Source organism: Cnephaeus nilssonii (genome assembly GCF_951640355.1).
Source record: "Cnephaeus nilssonii genome assembly, chromosome: 9".
Taxonomy (NCBI): Eukaryota; Metazoa; Chordata; class Mammalia; order Chiroptera; family Vespertilionidae; genus Cnephaeus; species Cnephaeus nilssonii.
In genome coordinates, this window is record NC_137080.1 from 88,245,288 (window position 1) to 88,269,111 (window position 23,824).

At 48.5% G+C, this 23,824-nt stretch overlaps 1 protein-coding gene across 1 annotated transcript in view; it reads left to right on the forward strand.

The window, feature by feature from the left end:
• KIF6 (kinesin family member 6) overlaps positions 1-23,824 on the forward strand; it is a gene marked incomplete at its 3' end in the record, with an annotated part of 382,214 nt that overhangs the window by 274,366 nt on the left and 84,024 nt on the right. The window contains exon 14 of the mRNA XM_079781145.1: positions 18,626-18,734. Within this exon, the coding sequence (XP_079637271.1) occupies positions 18,626-18,734 (109 nt within the window). The remainder of the gene's footprint in view (positions 1-18,625; positions 18,735-23,824) is intronic.

The following is a 23,824-nucleotide window of genomic DNA, read 5'->3' on the forward strand; positions in this document are numbered from 1 at the left end:
TTGAAAGTAATTTGGAAAGGATCTAAAATTTGTGAGACAATTTAACCCAGAGCCATGTTCCCCGGGAGCTTATGAAATGTTCTACAGTGGTGTGGGTGTGTGTGTGTGGGGGGGGGGGGGGCGCTACTTAAAGAGATTAATTGGAAATTTCAAATAATTCTTCCAAAAAATAGACACTTGAACCAGTTCACTCTGGACCAATTTCCCCTTATTGTGGTCCTGGGAAGTGTTCATAAATCCTAAGGCAACAGAGGAAACAAAAACTGTCTTTGTCTTTTCAGATCCGTTACTACTCTTGCAACTGACAAAGGGGTACTGATCATTTCAAATGTTTCCTCAGCCAGAGACCATTAATGTAGCAGGTGTCCTCGGGAAAAGGCCCCCGGGTTTCCTCTCCACCACAGACTCAGCACTAGATCACATTTGCTCTGCTCTCTACCTATCAGTCCATCTATCCAACTAGCTACCTTTGGGCAACTCAAATGCATTCATCATCACTGACTCTTTAACAATGTTGTGGGTTAAATCAACCTGCCCCCCCCCCCAAATATATATTTCTTCTTTGACCTCAATTCCAGTATATCCAAGCGAGTTGGAACGGGGGACAGGGGAGAATATCCACGAATCATAGCATGATAGCAATTTTATGCTGTTGGCTGCACAAGTCGGTTTTGCATCTGTTCTGAAATGAATTCGCCTGATCGTTTGCTTTCTGTGCCATTTTTACTATTTATTTTGTTGCTTGGCTCACACGGGGCCTGAGCTTGACTTTGGTCCATATGTCTGGAAAGCATCGTGCAGTTGGTTCTTCCACACAGCCCGCTCTTTTAATGAAAGTGTTCCTTTTGTGTGTGTTTTTAACAGAATGGCTGATCACGGCAATTGGTAACAGGGCAAAAACTGATAATTTGCTTAAAATGACTCACTTTTGTGCCAGACTGGGAGCCCCGTGACTCATAATTACACGTTCAAAACTGGCTCTTTGTAACAAGAGGAAGCCCAGCCAGAGGGGCGCTCAGCAGCCCGCTCACTCTGTGCATTCGTTATGTCCAGAGAGCAGCTCACTGCCCGGGGCAGCCCACGGCTCATTAGTGAGCCCCGCGGTGAAAGGCACAGGGCGTCTCCCCACAGCCCGTGCACCGCAGACAGTTAGCCAGGTCCTGCCTGTCTGCCGTGAACATGGGTACCGCAGATGAATGTCACTCTGGGAAGCTTTTGCAAATTGAGATTCTCCATCGCTCCTGCTTCCCTTTTAGTGCCTTCCCGTCTCCCTCCTCGTCCTGCCATTGCAGCAGATGGCGGCATGCGGGCCCGAGCCCTTGGCATTGTTTTCCAAAGTCCAGTTCTGCTTCTGGCTTAAAGAAAAGACAGGATTAAAAAATAAAAAATAAAAAAACACACAATTGAGCAGTGAAGGAAGAAGGCAGACAAAGGCTAGCACTGCAAGTACTGAGAGGAGAGCTACTCCGTGCCTCTCCCACGTGAGGAGACACAGCAAAGAGAGCAGAGGATAAACACGGGGAGGAGCTGCGAGGCCAGCAGCAGGTGGGACCGATCTGTGGTTTCCACCTGGTGCCTCACGCCTAAGGAACCTGGACATCACTGGCTTTTTAGAAAGAGAAGGGTGATTGTGGTGGTCACGTCTAATGTGTGTGTCCTACTCCCAACGAATAGGACACCCAAACAGCGCGTGCCCTGGCCCCAGGCAGCACACCTGGCAGAGAGCCTCGGGCCAGGAGGCAGAAAGATGATGGAGGAGGTGGGACAGAGCAGAGAGGTAAGCTCGGGCCTGTGAGGTAGAAGGATCTAGATCTGAAGGAGAAACTGCTGGAAAGACCCAAGGGAAATAGAGGATATGATTGGAATGGTTGGAGCTGTGTTTTCCCATTCAGGTTCATCATGAGGAGAGCATGTAAGTCTGATGCTAAAATGCATGCCTTCCATCACTTTGCTCAACGCCAGCCATCAATCAGGGCCTTCCTTGGAGTTCTTTTGTCAGCATTAATTATCTTATATGCAACTAAAGACTGGATAACTCAAAAGAGTACAACACAGTCTGGGGCTTGGGGAGATACAGTGTACTTAGAGCCCTCTCAGCGCGTTATGGTGTTGCCCCTCCTCTCGCCATCCCGGATCCGCTCTACCTACTTGCACAGGTCGAGGGAGAGAGACGGCATGTGCCCAGGGCCCACTGTGAACAAGTCTGTGCTGTGCTCTTTCCACATTTCAATCCTTTTAATCTCCCAAACAGCCCTATGAAGTAGGATTGCAGTACTAGCCCCATTTTATGAATGAGGAAGCTGACAGTGCCACCTCTGTGTAGGCCCGTGAATGAAGAGGCTTTCTTTGTGGGTCCGATAGGTAGATTCTGGGTGCTGCTGGGCTGCTGTGTGATCAATGTCTGAGCCCTTTATTTCTCAGCCCCCCGTGTCCATAAGCTCTTTGCAGGAGGTTGGGTTCTTTCTTTCGTTTACTCGGCATTACTGACCACCCAACATGTGTGGAACTCAGACACAGTACGTTCACGCCACACATGTAAGCACTCCGGAGCCCTCTTTTATTTAAGTTTCCACCAACTGGAATGCCCTGCACACATTTGGCAACCTGGTCGTTCTCTTCTCACAGGTGTGTGTGTGTGTGTGTTTGCTCCTTGACCCAGTCCTTCTAGGTCACAAGAACCTTAACATCCCATTTCCACAGCCACCCAACCCTTCCACCTCCACCACACACACACACACACACACACACACACACACACACACACACAGGTGCACACATGCAAGTATTACTTCTGCTTCACACAGGAAAAGTAAGCAATAGGGGAAGAAGGAACTTACTTGAGGTCATACCCTGGTAAGGTGCACTTTTATAATTGTCTTCCTTCCAGGCACTGCTATCAGGGAGCAATCTAGCTTCCTAGAAAACAGGAACTCAGAAACTCCCTCGAGGAATCTAGCCTACAGAAATCGCCCAAAATGCCTTTGTGCAAATATGCTTCCTCAGAGAGACTTTCCTCTCATCTCGCTAAGAAAATAGCCTCCCACATTATTCCTATCTCACACATCCCTTGCTTTGCGGTATCTCCCTTCATAGAGCTGGCTAACAGTGTGTGTTCGTGTGCTCCTGTCTGTCACTCTCAGCAGAATGTAAGCTCTCCAAAGAAAGAGGCCTTTGCTCACCAGCTCCACGAACAGGAACTGGGACATAGTGGGCTCTATACTTGTCGTGTTAATTAATTTAATTTAGTGTGGAATTAAATGTATACACCAACATGTCACTGCAGCATTATTTACATAGCATTTACATATATAAAAGTAATGGAAAAGACCAATATTAGGGAATGGACTGTAATGATTAAATATTATACAACCATAAAAAGTAATATTCATAAAGAATTTTAATAACTTAGAAAAATTTAAGATAATGTTAAGTGAAATAAATAGGCTACATAATTGTATATGCATTATCTTAACTACGTAGTTAAAACAAAGTATAGAAAAAAACTGGAGGGTAGAGGGATTATAGAGTGATTTTTTTTCCTGCTTTTTTACATCATTCTTTATTTCTCAGCAATTTTTAAAAATTTAATTCTTTATTGTTTAAAGTATTGCATATGTCTCCTTTTTCTCCCATTGACCTCTCCCTGGTCATTCCCATCCCCCCTATTTCCCAACAATTTTTGCAATGGACAAGCTGTACCTCGATAATTAGGAAAAGTAAAGTAAGGCCTTGGACCGGTTCCTACCTCATCAGGCAAAGATATGGGTGTTTAAATCTTTAGGACGTGCCTTCAGCATCAACTATATTCCTCTCCAAATTCTTATGGAATAATGCATCTCTGACAGAAACACTCCTCGGAAACCGTCCTGAATGGCTTAATGTGAATGGGTCACGGTGGTCAATTGCTTCTCTCTGTTGAGGCTGTCCGAGCCTCAGACACAGAGATCACCGTGGCTGACCCATACACTCCGAAACAGCTATAGGCATCCCCACGGCTCTCATCTCTGTCTCAGATGGAAGCTCTCGCCAGGAGAAGGAACGAGAACTGTTCCCACAAGCCCTCCCCATGTACACGTGGAGTTTAGTGTGGTTCCCTTTAGAGACAATTACTTATAGGTGTGGTATTCAGAAAATAAAAACAAAACAAAATAAGCAAGCACAACAGTGAAAACCAAGTAAGAGAGAGAGCAGAGCGTGAGGCGAGGAGGTTAATCAGGAGATGGATTAGCAGGGCCTGCAGAGGTTGCCCCCGGCCAGGATCCTGGGAGAGAAGGGGTATTTGTTTTTCTGGTTTTTTTAAATTGTTATTGATTTGGGAGAGGAAGGGAGAGATAGAAACATCAATGATGAGAGAGAATCATTGATTGGCTACCTCCTGCACGCCCCACACTGGGGATCGAGCCCACAACCTGGGCATGTGCCCTTGACTGGAATAGAACCTGGGACCCTTCAGTCCCAGGTTGACGCTCTATCCACTGAGCCTAACCAGCTAGGGGAAGAGGGGCTTTTTATAGTTCTCGCTGTGGGTGCAGAGAGGAGAGAGCTCTAACCTGAGAGTCAGTGTCTTCACAGGAGGGCAGGTTAGGCTTAGTTTGGAAGGTGGGGGAGGATGCAAATCTGGCCCCTATTAGGGGGGACCTATTTCCAATAGGATTGTGACCCTCTCTTCCTCCCTCCTCTCCTCCCTCCCACCCTCCCATCCCGGAACTGGAGAAGGGGCAGTGAACAGACAGGGCAGGCTTTCCTCTATGGCGTTTTCATTCTGCACAATTCACACGGACCTGAGTTTCAGATGGTGACAAAGCTAGGAAGGATGCGACGCAGAATAGCCAGGTAGGAAACACCTGGGTGGCGTGACATGTGAGCTGGGAAGTGAATAGTGCATTGATGGTCAGAAAGATTCAGGGAAAGAACATTCCAGACCAAGGAACAAACAGCAAGTGTAAAGGCCCAGAGGTAGGAATCCGATAGACATATTTGAGGAGCTAAAAGAAGGCCAGTGAGTGGAGAGGGCGTGAGCACAGCTCTGGGTGAGGCGTGAGGAGGAGAGATGGCCCAGGGCCTGCCAGGCCGAGGAGTTGGGGGTTTGTGCAGGGCTGAGGGAGCCCTGGGGAGTTTAAAGCAGAGGAGGGACATGATGGCATTATGAATAAACTAGAGGCCCAGTGCATGAAATTCATGCCTGGGTAGAGTCCCTAGCAGCTGCTGGCTGCTGGCAGGGCGCCTCCCTTCCCCCAGCCACCTGCCGCTGCCGGCCCTGCCCCTGGTCAAACTCCCAGTCAAATTCCCTGTCAAACTCCCAGTTGAGGGGACAATTTGCATATCAGGCTTTTATTATATAGGATCACTCGGGTTGCTAAGTGGGCAAAACAGGTAAGAGACACTCCAGGTGAGAAATGGCAGTGACTTAGGTTGGGATAAAAAAGACACACTAAAGAGAAGCAAAGAGGTGTAAGGCGTGTGTTTAGAGACTGCAGATAGGACCTGCTGGTGAGCTGGTGGGGGGTTAGGGATCGTGGAAGAGCCCCAGAGGTTTTGCTGGAGCAAGTGGTACCGTTTACTGCTATGGAAGCAATTAGGGGAAACAGCTCTGGGAGGGTTTGGAATGGAGTTTGAAATTGAGGGTTCTGTTCGGGGCATGTTAAGTTTGAGATGCCAAGTAGACATTCAAGTCGAGATTTCAAGTGGGCGATTAGCTATCCCAGCCTGGCCCTCCTTGGGGAGGTCAGAGCTAAAGATGCAAGCTTTGGAGCCACTGGTGTCTAATTCACATTAAAGCTCTGAGACTAAGTGAAATCACCTGTTGGTGGAGAAGGGCCCAGGGCTGAGCCCCACACCCTGCCACCTGGAGCTGGAAGGAGAACACCCAGGAGCGCGTGGCGGTGGCGCCACAGAGGCCAGGAAGGCAGCGCTGGAGCAGAAGGGAGGTGTCTGCATTGGCGCTCGCTGCTCGGGACAGACGCGTTAGAATAGTGAGGCTCCGTCGCTAATCATGTTATTTCTTATTCAGCTGCATGAACCACGTGGGTCAGAGGGCAGGGTCTCTGGTCCACTGTCACCAGACTGACGGAGACTCGATGCCTGGAATGACTGGGGTCAGCAGAGTGAGAGAGAAGCGAGCGCCGCGGCTCTTCAGTGCATTAGCCGGGAAGTAGCACGTCGCGGCCCCGCTCACAGCCTGCGGGCCAGGGCGGCCGTGTGCCTCGCTAACCCCGGGGACGGGACATGGTGGCGGCATGTGGAACCGTTGGTTACTTCACTGCTCAACCGTTTACTGAGAGGTCAACTACAATAAGAACAGAAAACGGGCCGCTGGGTTGGGCAATGCTGAGATCACTGGGATGTTCAGATGAAGCCCCGTGGACTGCCCCGAGGAGAGCCTGGGAGGGGAGGGGCAGAGAGGGCGAACACGGACAGCCCTGCCGGGCATCGTCTGTGGAAAGGGACCTTTGACAAGGTGGTGGACGCTCGTGCCACTGTAACCAGAAGGGAAGCCTGTACCGCGGGCGAGGCCACCAGCTGACATGGTGTTGGAAGCTGAGGCAGCCCCTGTCTTGTTGCATTTGTTCTCAACGAGATGCTGTCGCTGTGGAATGAGCCTGGCTGGTGGTGGGCGGGGGCAGAGGACACAGGTGCAGCGGAGCGCGCTGACAGGTTAAGCCTCTCTCCCTACGTGACTAACCCCTGGTTTGCAGCTACCTTAAGAATTCCACTGTGTTAAAGTAGCTCCTGCACTCTTCAACAGCTTGCTGTGCGTAGGTTTTCAGATGACTTGTTATTACTTATGATGATAATAATAACTCTGTCTTACACTTTCACTTTGTATAGTGAATACCATATTTATTCATTCTGTCAGAGACTTTTAAACAAACGAGTCATCGCTGCCACATTCTGCTTTCTTTATTGTCATCGTAGAACATGTACACAGAGAACTGCATTAGAGATATATGCACAGTTAGCAAGTGGTGCTTTTAAGACAAACAAGTTAACTGGAGACATCTCATCCTTGCTCGTTCATTCAGTCCACGCACCTTGTCTGGAGCGTCTGCTGTTTCAGGCACTGAGCTTGGACCTGGGGCTGCAGACACAGGCGGCAGTCACATCCCGGCTGGATTGCATGGCCTGAGGGCTGGGGGTGGGCAGGAGAGACAGTGACCAGGATACATCATTGCAAAGGTATCCAGTGGTTCCAAAATGGAGATCTACACAAAGTGCCACCTCCTCTTCGCAATAACATCCAAAGGCCGGGGTTCTTGTTAGCTTCAGTGCATAGATGAGGACCCTGAGATTCGAGCCATTTAAATGCAGACCCTCGGCCACACAGCTAATAAGTGAAGCCAGCACTCATCCCATGTCTTCTGATCACAAAGCCTACTCCTTTGCTCAGACACTGCACAGGAATGACGGCAGAGTGGCCTGAGGGAGGGAGGACTGCCTGCCTGGGGATGCCCTGGGCAAGCACCAGGCACTAGTTCAGAGAGCGGTGTCTGGACTGAGAGGTCACTGGGGAATAAATCCCCCCACAACAAAGGAAGCCCCCAGGTTCTTCCGATCTATCTCTGTGCCAGATCTTGCACAAAGTGGGCTCCTCCCCATGCCCACGGCTTTGCCTCTCTGTTCCCTATGCCGGGAACACAGGGACCTCTTTCCCTCCAGCTCCTGCTCCTGGGTTCCTAAAACCTTCCACAGGAGGAATTTTCCTTGCAGGTCCCTCTGTAATCTGATGATGTCCCTTGTTTGCTCCTCACAATCATCTCCGCCATCTGCATCGTGTTACCATCAGTGTGCATCGTCTGTGAGCGCTCTTTTGCTTTATACTGTAAGCTTTGACCTTCCCATAGCCCCAGGGCTCTGTATCATAAGTTCAAGGACAACATTTCTCTTATTTATCTGTAACTGGCCAGAGGAGAGGGCTGTCGATAGAGTAGGCGCTCAGCACTTGCTGACAGATGGGGCCTCACCAATTGACTCACTGCCTGAGTGAATAAACAAATGCTGCAATTAAATAATGAAACGCTTCCCAGAGACGCAGCCGTTAGGACACAGAGGATTGGAAAGGAAAGCGCTGGCCTCCCGGGTCCTCTTCATCTCTTTTTCATGACTTGCTCGTTTGCAGGTGGGAGGTTGTCTGCCAAAGCCCACACTCTTCGGTCCTGCACCCTTCCCCTGCTCTTCTCTATGGTAACCCCCACCCCGCTCCAGTCCAACAGAGCCATTTCAGGTGCCTAGGCTATTCTATTGCGGAGACTTCTGGGTGTACGCTCTGTGTAGATTACTTAATCGGACCTGACATAGTTGGCTAACAAAGTCCTTCTGTCAGAGACTCGAGTTAGCCAACCCTCTCTTCCCTCTGCTCCTGACCCCACACCCTGGATTCCCGGATGAAGCAGCTCCCCCAACCTTTCCCCAGTTTTCTACTCACAAAGATCTCCAGCTCTTCTGAGCCGCCTGCCCTAATAAGATGCATTCATGGTTTTCAGTCCACGTCCCAATCACAGCCCTCCAAAAGCTGCCTCTTGCTCTTTACCATCTCTGACCTCATCAGGAAGAAGCCAGTCAACAGTTAACCATGGCCTTTGGAAGTGGTCAATACATCTCAAACTTGGGGAGTCCTGAGTTTTTGAGATTTCAAAGAATTTGGAGCCTCTTCCTACGCTGAAGAGGAATGCTGCCTTCCTGTCCAGTGGGCCTCTCGGCCAGCTGCCCTTTAACACACGTGTCCTTCCGCCAAATTCCTAGGGTTGGTCCAAATATCGGGCATGGGATTAGACACCAAGGCTCTTCCAGGGCTGCCACAGCTGTGGGCCGAGCAATGGAAAAGCCTCCCAGATGCAGGTTAGGCTGGCAGCAGGCTGTCTTATTCAATGGAAACATTGCTGGCCTCCAGATTCCTGAGTTAACTCCAAAACACAGAAATGCCAGCATGCCCCAGGCTGCTCTCCAAGCGCCATGCCTGCATCTGTCTATGGGTTTCTCTAAGCAACCACATGGGCGCTTTGTCCTGAATAAGAACGCCCACAAAATAAAACCTAGAGATGCAGGGTTAGGAAAATGAAGGCTTTCTGCAGGTGGCCTTTGCGACCATGTTTAAAGGTTTGATGTAACTGCTGGAAATGGGCAACTGCCCTCCAGCGGCGGCCATGTTTTGAGGGGCTCCAGGCCTGTCCACGTGGCTGGCACACCAGGCCTTTCTTCCCCTGCTCAGGTGAACGTCCAGGACACAGTGTGGCAGGAGGGTGCTTCAGACATGGTTACCAAGATGAAAGGGAAACACAACCTGCCTTGAACACCAGCCCTCAGTTCCTCCCAGCCCACGTGGTCTGCGCTGCTGGGCCTGTGAGAGTTGCTGGTGGGATGTGCGATTTCTGGCACTAGGAGTCAGGAACCCACTTGATTTATTTAGATGTGGTGCCACCATTGGGTGGGTCTCCTAAGGTTTCTGTGGCTTTCCACTTCAGATTTTCCCTCACTCCCCTCCCTAGAGCCCCTGCCAAGCCGGCCATGCTCCAGCCTGGTCCAAGCCAGCCCTGCGACTCTACTAATTAAAGGTTCTCCTTTGACATCTTTCATGTAGCAATTTAGGAAACTCCAAGACAAGTCCTAATCTGAGGACATTAGCCCAGGTGGTATCATCTGGTTTGAACATAGGCCTTGAACCCCTAGGCCTTGGGGCACCAACCCCTTCCAGAAGTTCTCAATCAAAAGCAGGAAGTAGGTTGGGCAAGTGTCCTTGGTCACCCCAAAAAATCTACCCTTTGGTCTTCACATCTGTAGTCACTTTGGCCGTGGCTAAGTGGTTTTGTCTTCCCCTCATCCTCAGATTTTGTACTCGGCTGTCCCCACCCAGCAACTCCTCAAATTGTAGCTGAGCTGCTCTGGCCCTTTAAGTAAGCAGAGCCATGGCACACGGCCCTGCTTCCTGCGGTGGCCTCCATCACCCTGGTGGTGGAGAAGCAGGGACAGAGGCCTCCTCAGCACCCACTCCCAGACGGCCTCTCCTAGTGAGTCTAGGGCATGCTGCTCCCTGAGGAAAGTCACCTGCAGGCCAGCTCCTACGGTGATGGAACCAGGCAGCTGTTTTATCCTGAAAGCACAGGAATGATGAAAGCCACACCAGATGTTGTTTGCTTGAGTAGCGATCTGGGAGCCATCTATTAAAAAGAGGAGCTTCTAGGGCAGGGATGGTTGCCTGGGACAGGCTGCCTGGAGACCTGTGCTAAAAACTCTGGTGCTGCCATTCGTTTCCCCAGCAAAGGATGCTGTGACTGGTTGGCAAAAGTCTGCCATCGGGGTGAGGAAGGAGAGTGGGAACACAGGCCACATATTTGCCAACCCTGTTTTTCATGTAACTTCCAAAACCTCCTCCTTCCTAATGACAACACCCTCCCCACAGTGAGGGAAGACGGTAAAGAGAGTATCTCAGATGTTCCTCTAATCTTTCTGGGAGATAGTCCATTCCTCTTTATGAGATCCTATAGCACCTCCCCATCTCACCAATTTATCCATTCTGAATCGATGGACCCTTTGCTCTCCATGCTTGAAGCTGCTGGCTTGTCCTTCACCCCAGTTTCTGACTGTAGCCATCACTTCCTGTGGGATATCCTTGTTCCCGGCTCATTCCCATGAGTGCTGGCCCACTGACCTTTCCTTTAGTTCTCAAGCCCTCCTGACCTGTTTCATTTGCCTTGATAGATTATCCCTCCCTCTCATCTAAATTCTTGACTCCTCCCTCCCATTGGTCCATTCATTCTAACCTCTCCACACACTAAAGAAAGGACTTCTCTTCTAACTATATGTGAGGATATTTTTGGTATTTCACCTAACTCAACATTTAAAGAGAATTCTCAGTGCCTATGGAACTTTATATCAGCTACGAAAACACACTCCCCCCCCCCCCCCCCCCTGCTGCTTCTCAACTATATGTACGTCCTTGTAATGTGGATTGTAGGCACACATATCATTCCCTTACCTGCAGTTTGGAAGCTTCCAATACCAAGCCACAGATAGTGTAATCACACACCCCCTCGCCCCCGACACACACACACACATCCAGCTTCCTTCCAGCATCAGCCCCGAGTGTCCCCAAACAGTGTTGCCGGGACTGACCAGCAGACCCTGAGCGACTGATGAACAGATTGCTCTGACACAGGTTTCTGTGAAAGAGAGGCTAAGGGACTGTTTTACTTCAGTAGTAAAAGCAGCCCTGATTGCCTGCCTCATTGGCTTTTTATTGTAACAACAGTTTGAACTTAAATTAACCTTTAGATACAAACAGCAGGGTAAGTATTCTTGAGAAAGTATATGCTTCTACAAGGTCAGGTCTTTAAACACTAAACATAGAGATTCCAGCAAAACACCCCAGGGCAGTGGTCGGCAAACTCATTAGTCAACAGAGCCAAATATCAATAATACAACGATTGAAATTTCTTTTGAGAGCCAAATTTTTTAAACTTAAACTTCTTCTAACGCCACTTCTTCAAAATGGACTCACCCAGGCCGTGGTATTTTGTGGAAGAGCCACACTCAAGGGGCCAAAGAGCTGAATGTGGCTCGCGAGCCGCAGTTTGCCGGCCACGGCCCCAGGGGATCGGACTTGTTTGGAAAAGTCAAGGTAGGGGCTGCCACCTTCAGCAAGGGCCCCTCAGAGGCCCCCAACCTTTCAGAGAATCCTCCTTACAGACACACCAACCAAGTCCCATGCTTCCCCACACAGTGTCTCCCAAACCCCCTCTCCCTTAGGAACCTACCCCATCTCTCACTTTCCTTCATTCCCTCTTGCTCTTCTTTTCTCCCCTTCCTCCTTCACTCAGAGGCACCAACATGAATAAATGTCTTTTCCAAGGAAAACACATTTTTGGCTCCAACCAGGCAATCATTTTTCAGCATGAACAACACAACTCTCCATTCTTTTACTTTTGTCCATTTTTTAAGCAATAGCTGCAGCAGCAGTAGTAGGTTGTTTGGGAGCAGCCAGGAAAATGAGTTCTGGCCCACGTGCCCAGACGAAAGGAAATCAGACAGCAAGCCCAAAGGCAGCAGCATAGACTCTGCACTTCCGATGTTTTCCCTTTCCATTTGGTTTCCATGGGACCCTGCTTTGGGAGTGGGGAGGGCTTCCAAAAGTAAGAAACCAAATTTCAGGATGGCAACAAAGTGAGCATTAAGAAATGCACAAGGCACCAGGGCCTAAGAACTTTGGATGCCCAACATTTTCAAAAACCCAACTCGAAACTAATTTTGACGGTCATTTCTACCTGAGCACTCCTTATAGGTATCAAAATCCGGAAAAGGTGGCTCCTTTAGGACTTGGAAATGTTTTCCATCCAATTCACAACTGCAATTGCAATGTCGTGTTTGGGAGACTTAGACTGAGAAACTACTCTCCTTTAGGGGTTTGGGTTTGGGTTTGGGGTTTTTTTTGTTTTGTTTTGTTTTGTTTTGTTTTTGGTTTTACTTTGTTTTGTTTGAAATTTTATGCGATCATGTGATGCTTTTATTTGCTCCCCTTTAGGTTTTAAACAGCCCTGTGACTCAGCAAGCCAGCGGGCTTCTCTGAGTCATCCATATTTTCTGGGATTCAACACTGGGACCTATGATTGAAATTCACTAAAAGGAAACAGCTAAGAGCTAGAAATGGGAAGCCAGATCTCCTTAGGTGTACACTTCCTGAGCAGCTGAGTCCATCAGACGAAACAAAGTGGGGACCAAGGTGCAATTTATCTTCCCTTGCAAGCTCATATCCCCCTGATTCTGACACCAACCTCTCATCTTTGCAGGACCTGTTAGCAAATTGTCAACAAATTATGCAATTTTTCTTTGCTGGTCCTAAAACAGTGATACCTTCAAGAATATTGGCATTTTTATGAAAGCTTCTTGGTATTGGAATCCGTCTCTAATGGTGGGCTCTGAAGCATGGTGACATGTAGCGGGGGGAAGACGGTGTTACACTTCTAAAATCACACTAGATGAAGGGTGAACCTACCCAGGAGCATGAGGGTGGAGGGAGGGAAAGCCATGGAAACATCGTCTCTTCCCCCATAGTCATAATATGCTATATCATAAAGAAAAGCATTAAGCCTCCAAAACATACATTAAAAAGACATTTGATTAAGTTCTTCCTATGTGCCAGGGATCACCCAGGTGCTAGAAATATTGCAGCAGACAAAACTGACAAAAAAAAAACAAAAACACACACACACACACACACAACCCTGCCTTCATGGAGTTTACAAATTCTAGAATTTTAGAACATATTAATAAAAACAATAAACTATGCAAACAGTAAACCAAATTCATGGTTCTGTTTTCCCTGTAATACAATAAAGAAAGCTCAAAGCTTTAGACAAGATGAGCACTCATAAGAGCATAGTTTTATGGGTAGATCAACTACTACCAGGTTATCTGGAGGTCTACCACCTGCTCTCCTCTATCAGGCATGCTTTCCCTGGAAAAACTGATCAAAGAGCAGAACTAGCCTGTCTCTAAAAGCTGGGAAAATTTTACCTCTAGACTAAGGTGACCAGATCATCCCGCTTTTGGCGGGACAGTCCCGATTTTTAACAATTTGTCCCATGTCCCACGCGTTTTAAAAACGTCCCTATTTTTGTTCTTTCCAAAAATAGGGACTTTTTTAAAGCGCCGTGGGACGCGGGACAAATTGTTAAAAATCGGTTTTGTCCCGCCAAAAGCGGGACGATCTGGTCACCTTACTCTAGACCCATTTCTTTACTGAGTCGGTTTCCTCATCTGTACAGTGAAATTATAACCATGGATCATGGAGAAGTTTAACTAAGGTAACACAGGCATAGCTTGGAGGCATTGCAGGCTTGGTTCCAGATCACCGCAATAAAGCAAGTATCACAATAAAGTGAGTCACATGAATGTGTTTGGTTTCCCAGTGTATATAAAAATTATGCTTGCATTGTACTGTAGTCCATTGTGTGCAATAGCATTATGTCAAAAAAAAACAATGTACATACCTTAATTTAAAAATACTTTATTGATAAAAATGCTAACCATCTGAGTCTTCGGGGAGTCATAATCTTCTTGTGGTGGAGCATCTTGCCTCAGCATTGATGGCTGCTGACTGATCAGGGTGGTGGCTGATGAAGGTTGGGTGGGGAGGGGGGGGCTGGCAATTTCTTAAAATGAGACAATAATGAAGTTTGCCCCATTGATTGACTCTTCCTTTCATGAACGAGTTCTCTGTAGCATGTGATGCTGTTTGACAGCATTTTACCTGCAGTACAACTTTTTTTTCCAAAATTGGAGGCAATCATCTCAAACCCTGCCACTGCTTTTTCAACTAAGTTATGTAATATTCTAAAACGTTGTTGTCATTTCAACAATCTTCACAGCATCTTCACCAAGAATAGATTACATCTCAAGAAACCTCTTTCTTTGCTCATTCACTAAAAGCAGCTCCTCCGTTAAAGTCTTACCATGCGAGTTGCAGCAACTCAGTCACATCTTCAGGCTCCACTTCTAATCCTAGTTCTCCTGCTGTTTCCACCACATCTGCAGCTACTTACTCCACTGAAGTGTTGAACCCCTTAAAGTCATCCATGAGGATTGGAGTCAACTTCTTCCAAACTCCTGTTAATATTGATATTTTGGCCTTTCCCCATGAATCATAAGGCATCATGAGTGGTGAATCTTTTCCAGAAGGTTTTCCATTTACTATGCCCAGACCCATCAGAGGAATCACTATCTGTGGCAGCTATAGCCCTACAAAATGTATTTCTTAAGCAAGAAGATTTGAAAGTCAAAATTACTCTTTGATCCATAGGCTATAAAGTGGAAGTTGTGTTAACAGGTATAAAAACAATATCAATCTTGCTGTACATCTCCATCAGACCTTTGGTGTAACCAAATGCATTGTCAACTAGCCATAATATTTTAAAAGGAATCTTTTTTCTGAGTACTAGGTCTCAACAATGGGCTTAAAATATTTAGTAAACCATGTTGTAAACAGATGTGCTATCATCAGGCTTTGTTGTGCCATCTATAGAGCACAGGCAGAGTAGACTTAGCATAGGATTTTCAGAATGGTAAATGAGCATTGACATCAATTTAAAGTCACCAGCTGCATTAGCCCCTAACAAGTGAGTCAGCCTGTCCTTTGAAGCTTTGACGGCAGGCATTGACCTCTTTCTGGCTATGAAAGTCCTGGATGGCATCATCTTCCAATATGAGGCTGTTTAATCTACATTGGAAATCTGTGGTTTAGTGTAGCCACTTCATTAATCATCTCAGCAAGATCTTCTGGATGGCTTGCTGCAGCTTCTACATCAGCACTTGCTGCTTCTCCTTGCCCTTTTATATTATGGAGATGGCTCTGTCCTTAAACCAACCTCTGCCAGCTTTAGACTTTTCTTCTGCAGCTGCTTCACCTCTCTTGACCCTCATAGAATTGAGAATTGGGGCCTTGTTTTCTGGATTAGGCTTTGGCTTATTGCAGTGATGGCGAACCTATGACACGCGTGTCAGCACTGACACGCGTAGCCATTTCTGATGACACGCGGCCGCTGAGGCGGCTGCATGCCGAGGATGAAACATTTGCTGCTCCTGAGGATGAAACATTTGCGAAATAATGTTTTTTCCTCAAAGTGACACACTACCCGAGTTATGCTCAATTTTTTGGCGAAGTTTGACACACCAAGCTCAAACAAAAGGTTGCCCATCACTGGCTTATTGGAATATTTGGCTGGTTTATCATCTCTCCAGACGACTAAGACGTTCTCCATATCAGATGTAAGGCTGTTTCACTTTCTTATCATTCGTGTGTTCACTGGAGCCACACTTTTAGTTTCCTTCAAGAACTTTTCCTTTGCATTCACAACTTGGCTAACTGTTTGGCCCAAAAGGCCGAGATTTGGGCCTATCTTGGCTTCCAACATACCTTCCTCACCAAACTTAATCACTTCTAGCTTTTGATTTAAAGTGAGAGGCAGGCTCATTATCTCAATAGCAAGGTAGGCTGTGGTCACTCCTGTGCTCCACTGCCCCGCTCTTTCTGCTGCATACCATGTGTGCGAGAGCTTGTCATCTGAGAAAGGGAATCCTGAGAGGGAAAGCGAGGTGGAGACATCTTTCAGCAAATAAAAAGGGGTTCATTAACTTTTCAGGTGACCCCAAATTGGAGTGGGAAGTGGTCCGTTAGTACAACCCAAAAGGACTAGAGCTCTAAATGAGCATAATTAGAATGGACAAGAGTAGAGCTGGGATCGAGCCTGGGGTCTCACACTACAGCTGCCTGGGGAGTCCTTCCCATTATTGCCGTCTCTGCGGACTCTCAGTCTCCCTTCCATGAGGCAGCAGTGAAGTCTCTCTAGGCTTCCAGGCCTTGCTTTGCCTCTTTGCCTTCAGGCAATGGGTATCATGAGCCCCCTCACCTTGGCCTCTCTAAGCAGACACTTAGGATGCTGACTGCCAGGATGATGGCCATCATACTAATGCTCCATCCACCTGAGGTCACTACCCTCAGAGAACTCAATTCCAGAGTATTTCTCCATTCCAACAAGAGGAAAAGCAATACCTTGCTCCTGACGATAAGCCTATAGCACGGCAGGACCCAGTGCTCTTAACTCACTCAAAGTAGCAATCACTTCCCATGCAACTTCCCCATAATGTGTGCTTTACTAAACTTTAAAAAATCTTTGAAAAGTGCTGATTTATACTTTTATATAATAAAATAACAACAGGGGGTGGAGGGAATATGATATAATATGATATCACACTGGCCCAGATTTCTTAGCAAGACCTAACAGATTCTCTGATACATGATCCCAACCAACCTTCCTGGATTGTGTTTTCTATGTACCCCATGTCATTTCTGTTCCCACTGCCCAGGAAGCCTGCTCTCCTCCTCTGTGGGCGGCACTTTGGGGATCCCACCAGAAGGCTCCAATGTGGCCTCTATGCAGCTTCCCCCACCCCCTCTATTCCAGAGAGACCCATTCCCTCCACCCCCTGTTGTTATCTTATTAGGCAGTGAAAGACAAACATACATTGTTAGAATGAGCACAGACCAGGGGCAGGGGAGAGGTATGGGGTGAGTCCCTCAGCTCCTGGTGGAAGCAAAGTGCCCCCTGGTTAATGTCGCTCGTGCATCAGGGCTTCTCTTTCCGAGTCTCTCATAAACCCGTCCCCAGGCCATGCCCCGATTCTGGAGTGTGCAGGGCAGATGTGCAGACGGAACTGAGCTGTGCCCCTTCGCTTCGATGGAAAGGGTGGGGTGTCTTTGTGTGTCTCACCATTCAGACATTCTCCATGGTGCTATTTTTATCAACAGCAATCATGAAATTGGTGTCAGATGGGCTGGTCCAGTTCCCCACCCTGAGGCTGGGATTTTGCAGGCAGGAGATGTGGTCTGTGGCCCATATGAATGCATCTCTGGTACCCTAGGCCTCAGAGCGAACCCCTGTAGCCCTGGACCCTGTTCCTATGGCAACAAGCAAGGCTCATCATCACTCCCAGTTCAGTCTGGGCCTGACTCACTTAACAGACATATGTTGAGCACATTCTAAACGCTAGTCATTGAACAAGGCACCAAGGATTCACCAAAAAATATTGTCTCCATCTCCGGAGAAACTTGCATTTCACCAGAAAGAACCATCATGTGAAGTGACAGGGTCTGTGGCTGTGCGTGTTTCAGAGGCATCGATGGGTCCGTGGTGGAGGAAAGATTTGTCCTTCTGGGCCTTGGGGAGCTTCATGGAGGTGGTAGGTAACACAGCCAGGGCTGCAAAGATAAGTGGGATTAAAGGGATAAAAACATGGAAAAAGGAATGAAGGGCAGAGGCATAAAAAAATCATTGTAGATTCATCCAAAATCCAGCTGTGAATTCAGCTCTCACCGAGAGTCCCAGGCACACACCTGCATGGACCCTCACCCTGGGAGGCGTGGGAAGAGATGCCAACTGCTACTCCAAGGGCGCTGGCCCTTCTGACTCTGGCTTTCAGAATCAGGCCCCTGAGCGCCCCAGCAGGGAGGATGAGTCTGCAGGGGCAACAGTGACACCGGATGCTGACGTTAGACATGAGCCAGGGCCTCCCTGCACCACTGTCTGCTCATGGGTCTTGCACGGAGAACTTAAGTTCTGAGGAAGATCAGGGGCCCCTCATTAGCCACAGGAAACAAGGACAGGTTGGGATCTGAAGACAGCAGAATTTTCTAGATTCTAAATCTTTCGGTCTGAATTATACTTCTTTTAACTACATGCCTGGAAATTCAGGATGAAATTTAACAGAAAACCCAAGTGGGGAGTAACAGGAAAACAGGGAGAAATATGGCACTGAATGATGGCAGAAAGTGTATTTGCAGATGTTCTTGGCAATCGAGGGCTTGGCATTCTGGTTTTCATTTCCTTCGACCAGACATTCCAAACCCCACCCCCCTCAGTCACAGGGATGCACGGCCCAGCCAGCGGGGTGCAGCGGGTGTGGCTGCGACGGCTCCCTGGTGGGCGGCCGCTGGAGGAGCCCGGGGCCACCTGTCTGGTTGAGAGCCTCTTGCTGTGGGCCTCTCGGAGCCGGGGCTGCCTTTGTGGTCGGACTAGAGTGACAATGAAATTAATGGGATCCTGATGCTGTGACTGAGGCCGTTTCCCTGTGTCTCCAACAGGGATGAGAGAGGAAATGTCATTAGGACGCCAGGAGGCCTTTGAAATCTTCAAGAGGGACCACGCTGACAGCGTGACCATCGAAGACAACAAACAGATTCTGAAGCAGAGGTAAGGCCGGCTCAGGGAGCCGCGGGCCCTGCAAGGCTGAGCCGGGCCAGCGGGAGGAAGCTCACTCTTGTCCTCCCTAAACTGCCCAACCCAACTCCTGAAAGGAAGGCATGGCATTCACTCAGTTTCACAGTGAATCGCGTCCACCTGGTACGATTCTCCAGGCGTGTAGGCCTCACCCGCCCAGGACAGCCGGTTACCTACGTCAGGGACTGTTACTGGCAGCACTAACTTCCTCTGCAAATCTCACATTGCACATCCATTCTCGTCAGCTTGTGACTATATCCATACCTTCCTGTTCCAAAGGCAGGGAAATATCTAAGGACTAAGTTATAGTCTTAGAACTCCAGGCCCTGCTGTCCTGGAGGGTGGCCCTGCACTCCTCAGTCAAAGCAAGTGAAAGGACGCCCCTCGGTGACCCCAGGCCCGGGGTGTGCTCTCCAGGCCAGAAGCTGAGCTGGCAGCATCGTCTGTGCAGTGGGGCAAGGCTGTGTTGTGAGCCCTTTAGAATAAACTTACGCTTTGTTTCAGATAACCCATGAATCAGATACATATCCTCAAACCGTGGAAAACAGAGTGACTGCCAGATGTATCGGTGTAGGGCTCTAGCCTAGGTATATGTCACACGTGACTGGGTCTTAGCACACAGTAAGTTCTCAAAACTACTGCTGAATTACAGTGAGATCCAGGATCGAGAGGCATACGCACGAGGAGTGGATGCGCGCTCTCAGAAAAACACGTGGCAGTGGAAGGTCCTAGACTGGAAGCAGGGGGAAGCTCCAAAGGACAGGGCGAGGGAAAGGAGGCCACGCTGGGGCTGAGAAGAGGCAGAGAGAGAAGATGCAGGAGAACCAGGAGAAAATCCTGTCCTGTCCTGAAGGCCCAGGGGAGGCCGCCCCACGAGCAGAGTGTGCTCACTGTGGCAGGTGCTACCAAGAAATCGGCAGGCGGAGCTGGGAAGCGCAGAGTCGGCCCCTAGAAGACCAGGGGTTGGGGTTTCAGAAGTGACGAAGCAAGCAGAAAGAGAGCAAACAACGTGTGCAAAAAGCTGGTGATGGATGAAAAACGTTTTAAAAAGCAAAAGGGGAGGTAGCTTAAGGAGAAGTCTGTTTGAGAATGGGAGAGCATCGGCCAAGGCTTAGGCCACAGAAGCAAACCAGTGACAAGCACGAGAGAGGAATGTGGGAAAGACAGCCACAGAAGGGCCCTGGGAGTGGGGAGTGGGGTCGGGAGGGGATCGGGGTCAGGGCCGCTGAGCCGGGAAGGAGCCCTGAACAGAACAACAAAGCAAGATGCGGCTGACATTGACACACTTAGAAGCGGAGGGAGAAAACTGAACGTATCCGCTGCTTTCTCTGTGCAAGTCCATGTAGAATAAGAGCCTGGAGGATGGTGGTGAAGGTTTAGCCACGGGAGGGGGAGAGAAGGCAGACTGGGAAGAGAGGAAGGAACAGCAATGGCCATGAGAGCCAGATTCCACTATTAACCGACAGCTTTTCCACTTGGTGGGGGGTTTGGTGGGGATCTTAGATCACTGGGAATGCAGTGAAGGTGATCAGAGTGTAACCAGGAGCAATCGACTGGAGCACACTGCAGCCCTCTTAGTCCCGTGACCCAGCAATTCCACATCCGGGTTTAATCTCTCACGGTTCAGAAGGAGACATATATGAGGGTGCCCACAGCAGCTGTTTGTGGCCAGAGAGAGTTGGAAACCTCCCGGGCATCCATCCCGGGGAAGTAGAGAGGTGAAACGGGAGGGCTGCCATGGGGTCGATGCAGCAGGTGGGAACCGTGGGTTAATGTACACATGCTAACAAGGGAGCCCTAAGAACACACAATTTATGTAAAATATAAATATGTGCATGCAAAACAAACAAAAATAGTCAAATGAAAAGATACATTTTAGCGTACTTTAACCATAAGAACAGTTACCCCAGTCGGGGAGCAGAACAGGACCAAGACTCTGGGACATGAATGAATAAATGAATGAATGAATAAAATAATGAGTGTTGGGGAAAGGAAGTGAAGCTAGTGAAGTCTGACAGCCCTCTCCCTCCAAAAATGGACATACGCCCGGCCACACGAACTTTGGCACCTGAATCCAGGAGTCCCCGTCCTTCTCCATGCCGTGGGCCACGGATTTTTAGCAGTCAGTGGCCGTGTTGAAGCAGGATACCTTGTTTGTCTGAAGATAAGCATGTCAAGCTAGACGACTGCTACTTTATCCAATAACGACTTCCAAAGAGCCCTTAGCTGTGTCCCTGCCTGAGACGTCATAGCTCCTGCCAGTTCCTCATTCCCCTGGCTCCATATCAAAGTGGCCACGGAGCTTGTAAAAGCGACCAAGGCCTTGGCCGGCCTCCACACCTATTCTCACTCAGATAGAGCCCCAACATCCATTTGCTTAAAGGCTCTAGCAGGCCACCAGGTTTGAAAGCCACTGCCGAGACAGTGTCCAGAGACCCTGAGAGCAGGAGCCTCTGAGCTGGATCTCAACACTTCACAGGCTAAACCAGTTCCAAGTGATTCTCTCGCACACTCAAGCTTAAGAAGCACTGGCTGGGGAAGAACATGCTACGTCATCTTTCTGATTCTAGAATTGGCATATTTCCTGGTCCTGATTTGTACCCTTGAGTTTGAGTACAGTGGGGGGTGAGTTGGGGTGGGGGTGGCAGAGATAAGGATGTGGTGGTCTTTGGAAGCCTCCTAATGCAGAGCTCACTAACCTCCAGCTCAGTAGAGTTCTCACAACCCGGGTGACAAATGTGCTTTGGATTGAAACACATCTAAGTCACGCAGGATGGGCTGGTGATGCTGGTGGCCCCATCGTCCCTGAGGCCATCGGGCAAGGGAATCAATGAAACTCATGCAAAGCTTCCCTCTGAAAAGAGGTTTTCCCAGCAGTAAATCAGTCTTTTCAAGTCAAATGAAAAGTTGGGAGACCTGCCCACATTTTTTTTTAAATGTTACATCTGCTTAATGTTACTGTAATAACAATCATTAAAGGAATATTTGGTACTGGGGAGTTTAACCTCGGACCTACCCCTTTCTCAGGATGGGAGCTTTTGTTTGCATTATGGAGCCTATTCAATTGTTAGATATGACATGCTCATAACTCCTGAAGGCAGGGGACTAAGAGAAAATGTTTGTTTATGAAAACACAGAGCTGTGAACCAGTGTTCCCACAGCAGACATCAAAACAAGGCCCACAGGTGCTAATAGGGGTGGCCTCCATGCCACCCTCACTTTAGGAACTGGCCTGATCCCCTCCATTCCACACAGTGCTCCCATTCCCTCTAGTGGCAGGAGCATCGTGTGGAACGTTTCTGGGAGGACGGGCCAGACCTCACAACACAGACATGCACCTGTTTCTCAGGATGCTATTAAATCACTGTTTCCTGACTCGACAGACTGCCTAGTCTCTCCTTTCTAATAGTCCTCAGCAGCCAGGACCTAGTGGCCTGGCTTGCCTGTTTATTCCTACTTCTCATATCAAGTAACTGTCCTTCAATGGTTCTGGTGTTGTGACACCATGTTGGCCAAGTCCACTAAAGAGGGACTCAGGACTAATAGCCCCCACACCATGCCTTGGGCCAGCTCAGCCTCTCTACCCCATGGTAATTAGTTCTAAGCCCAAATATAGGGATCCCTTGTGATTCCCTCAGTTCTCAGGAGTGTAAGAGTTGCTTTAGAGTTGCAGGAGGGGACGATTGATGGAACACACATCTGTGTTACTTGATAGAAGGGTTCTCTTCCCCTTTTTACCTGCATCGTTTGCTGCCTTCACAGGGGGTTTCTAACCTCTCCCAGCTCTGGCCTCCAGTCTGGGGAAAGCCTGCCTGGGACAAGAGAAACAAGATGTCGGCACGTTAGTAGGAGGTTTGCCTCGCTGAATCAGAGCATGTGAGCCAGTTCTTAGGCCGATTTTTAAAGACAATTGCAATTGAAAATCACTGCATTTTGAGATGACTCATTCATCCTCACAGTGTAGGATGTGAGGAGAGGCTGGAACCTATGCCAGCAAGCACCAGTGCCCAGGCACCACATAGCCAACTCTTCTGTGGCAGATCTTTCATACAAACGGAATCCCTCACTCACAGAGCACCAGCAAATAACAAAAGAAGAAATAAACGAGGAGATTAACTACAGCAGGAAAGAAGTCCTTGCTACTGTGAACTAATCCAAGAAAAGTGCCCCTTTACTCAGCTGGATCCTTCAGACACAGAACCTAAACACAACAAATCTCATGGCATCATCTGGAAATAACAGCCATGACACATAGGAGTTCCCTGGTTCCCATTAGACTTCATTTTTAACTTTATTGTTTTTCCACCTGCTTTTTATATTTACACCTGTCTCCTGAACTAGAATGATAAACTCTGAGAGCAGAGAGCAGATTAGACTCTTCTCGGCCTCCCTGCAGTTTTTAAAACAGTGCTGGCCTCAAACATGATACTCAGAAGCACTCTTTTGCCCGGGAATGACAATTTGAAATTGACTCTGGGAGACCTTAGCAGTCCAGAAAACTGCTGGGCCATGCTGTGTCTCTCTAGAAGTAGGAGAATACAGCAACGGGCTTCTGAGAGCCAGGGTCGGGACTTCTTAACGGGAGACAAGAGAAGGCAGCCATCTGAGGCAGAAATGAGATGAAAGAGAAGAATATTGGTATTTAAAACGTGTAAAGGAAATGAAAGGTTCATCCTCATTGCAACATAGCAGAGGCAGCTGAGGTACTGTGTCAGAGACAAGTCTATAGAGAAGGCAATGACATAGATACCCACCCAGTCTTCTCTCTTCCTCTCTGATGGGGAAGAAATTAAATATTCACTCTATAAATAATCAATCTGTTAAGTTCATCACTCTAGACAAAAAGACTAGGGAAAATGTCATAGGAGCCCCTTGCCTTCAAATGACATATTTGTCCCACTGACCTAAAGAAACTGCCCCAGCTGACATGACAGGGAGCATGACCACAGAGGCCCGTGGAAGCTGAGTGGCCTTGAACATTGGCTCCTCTGTGGTGCCAGCCACCGAGTGAGTGAGCCAGCCTGACTCAGAGGCCGGGATTTCCCCCTCTCTATGTGAGATGT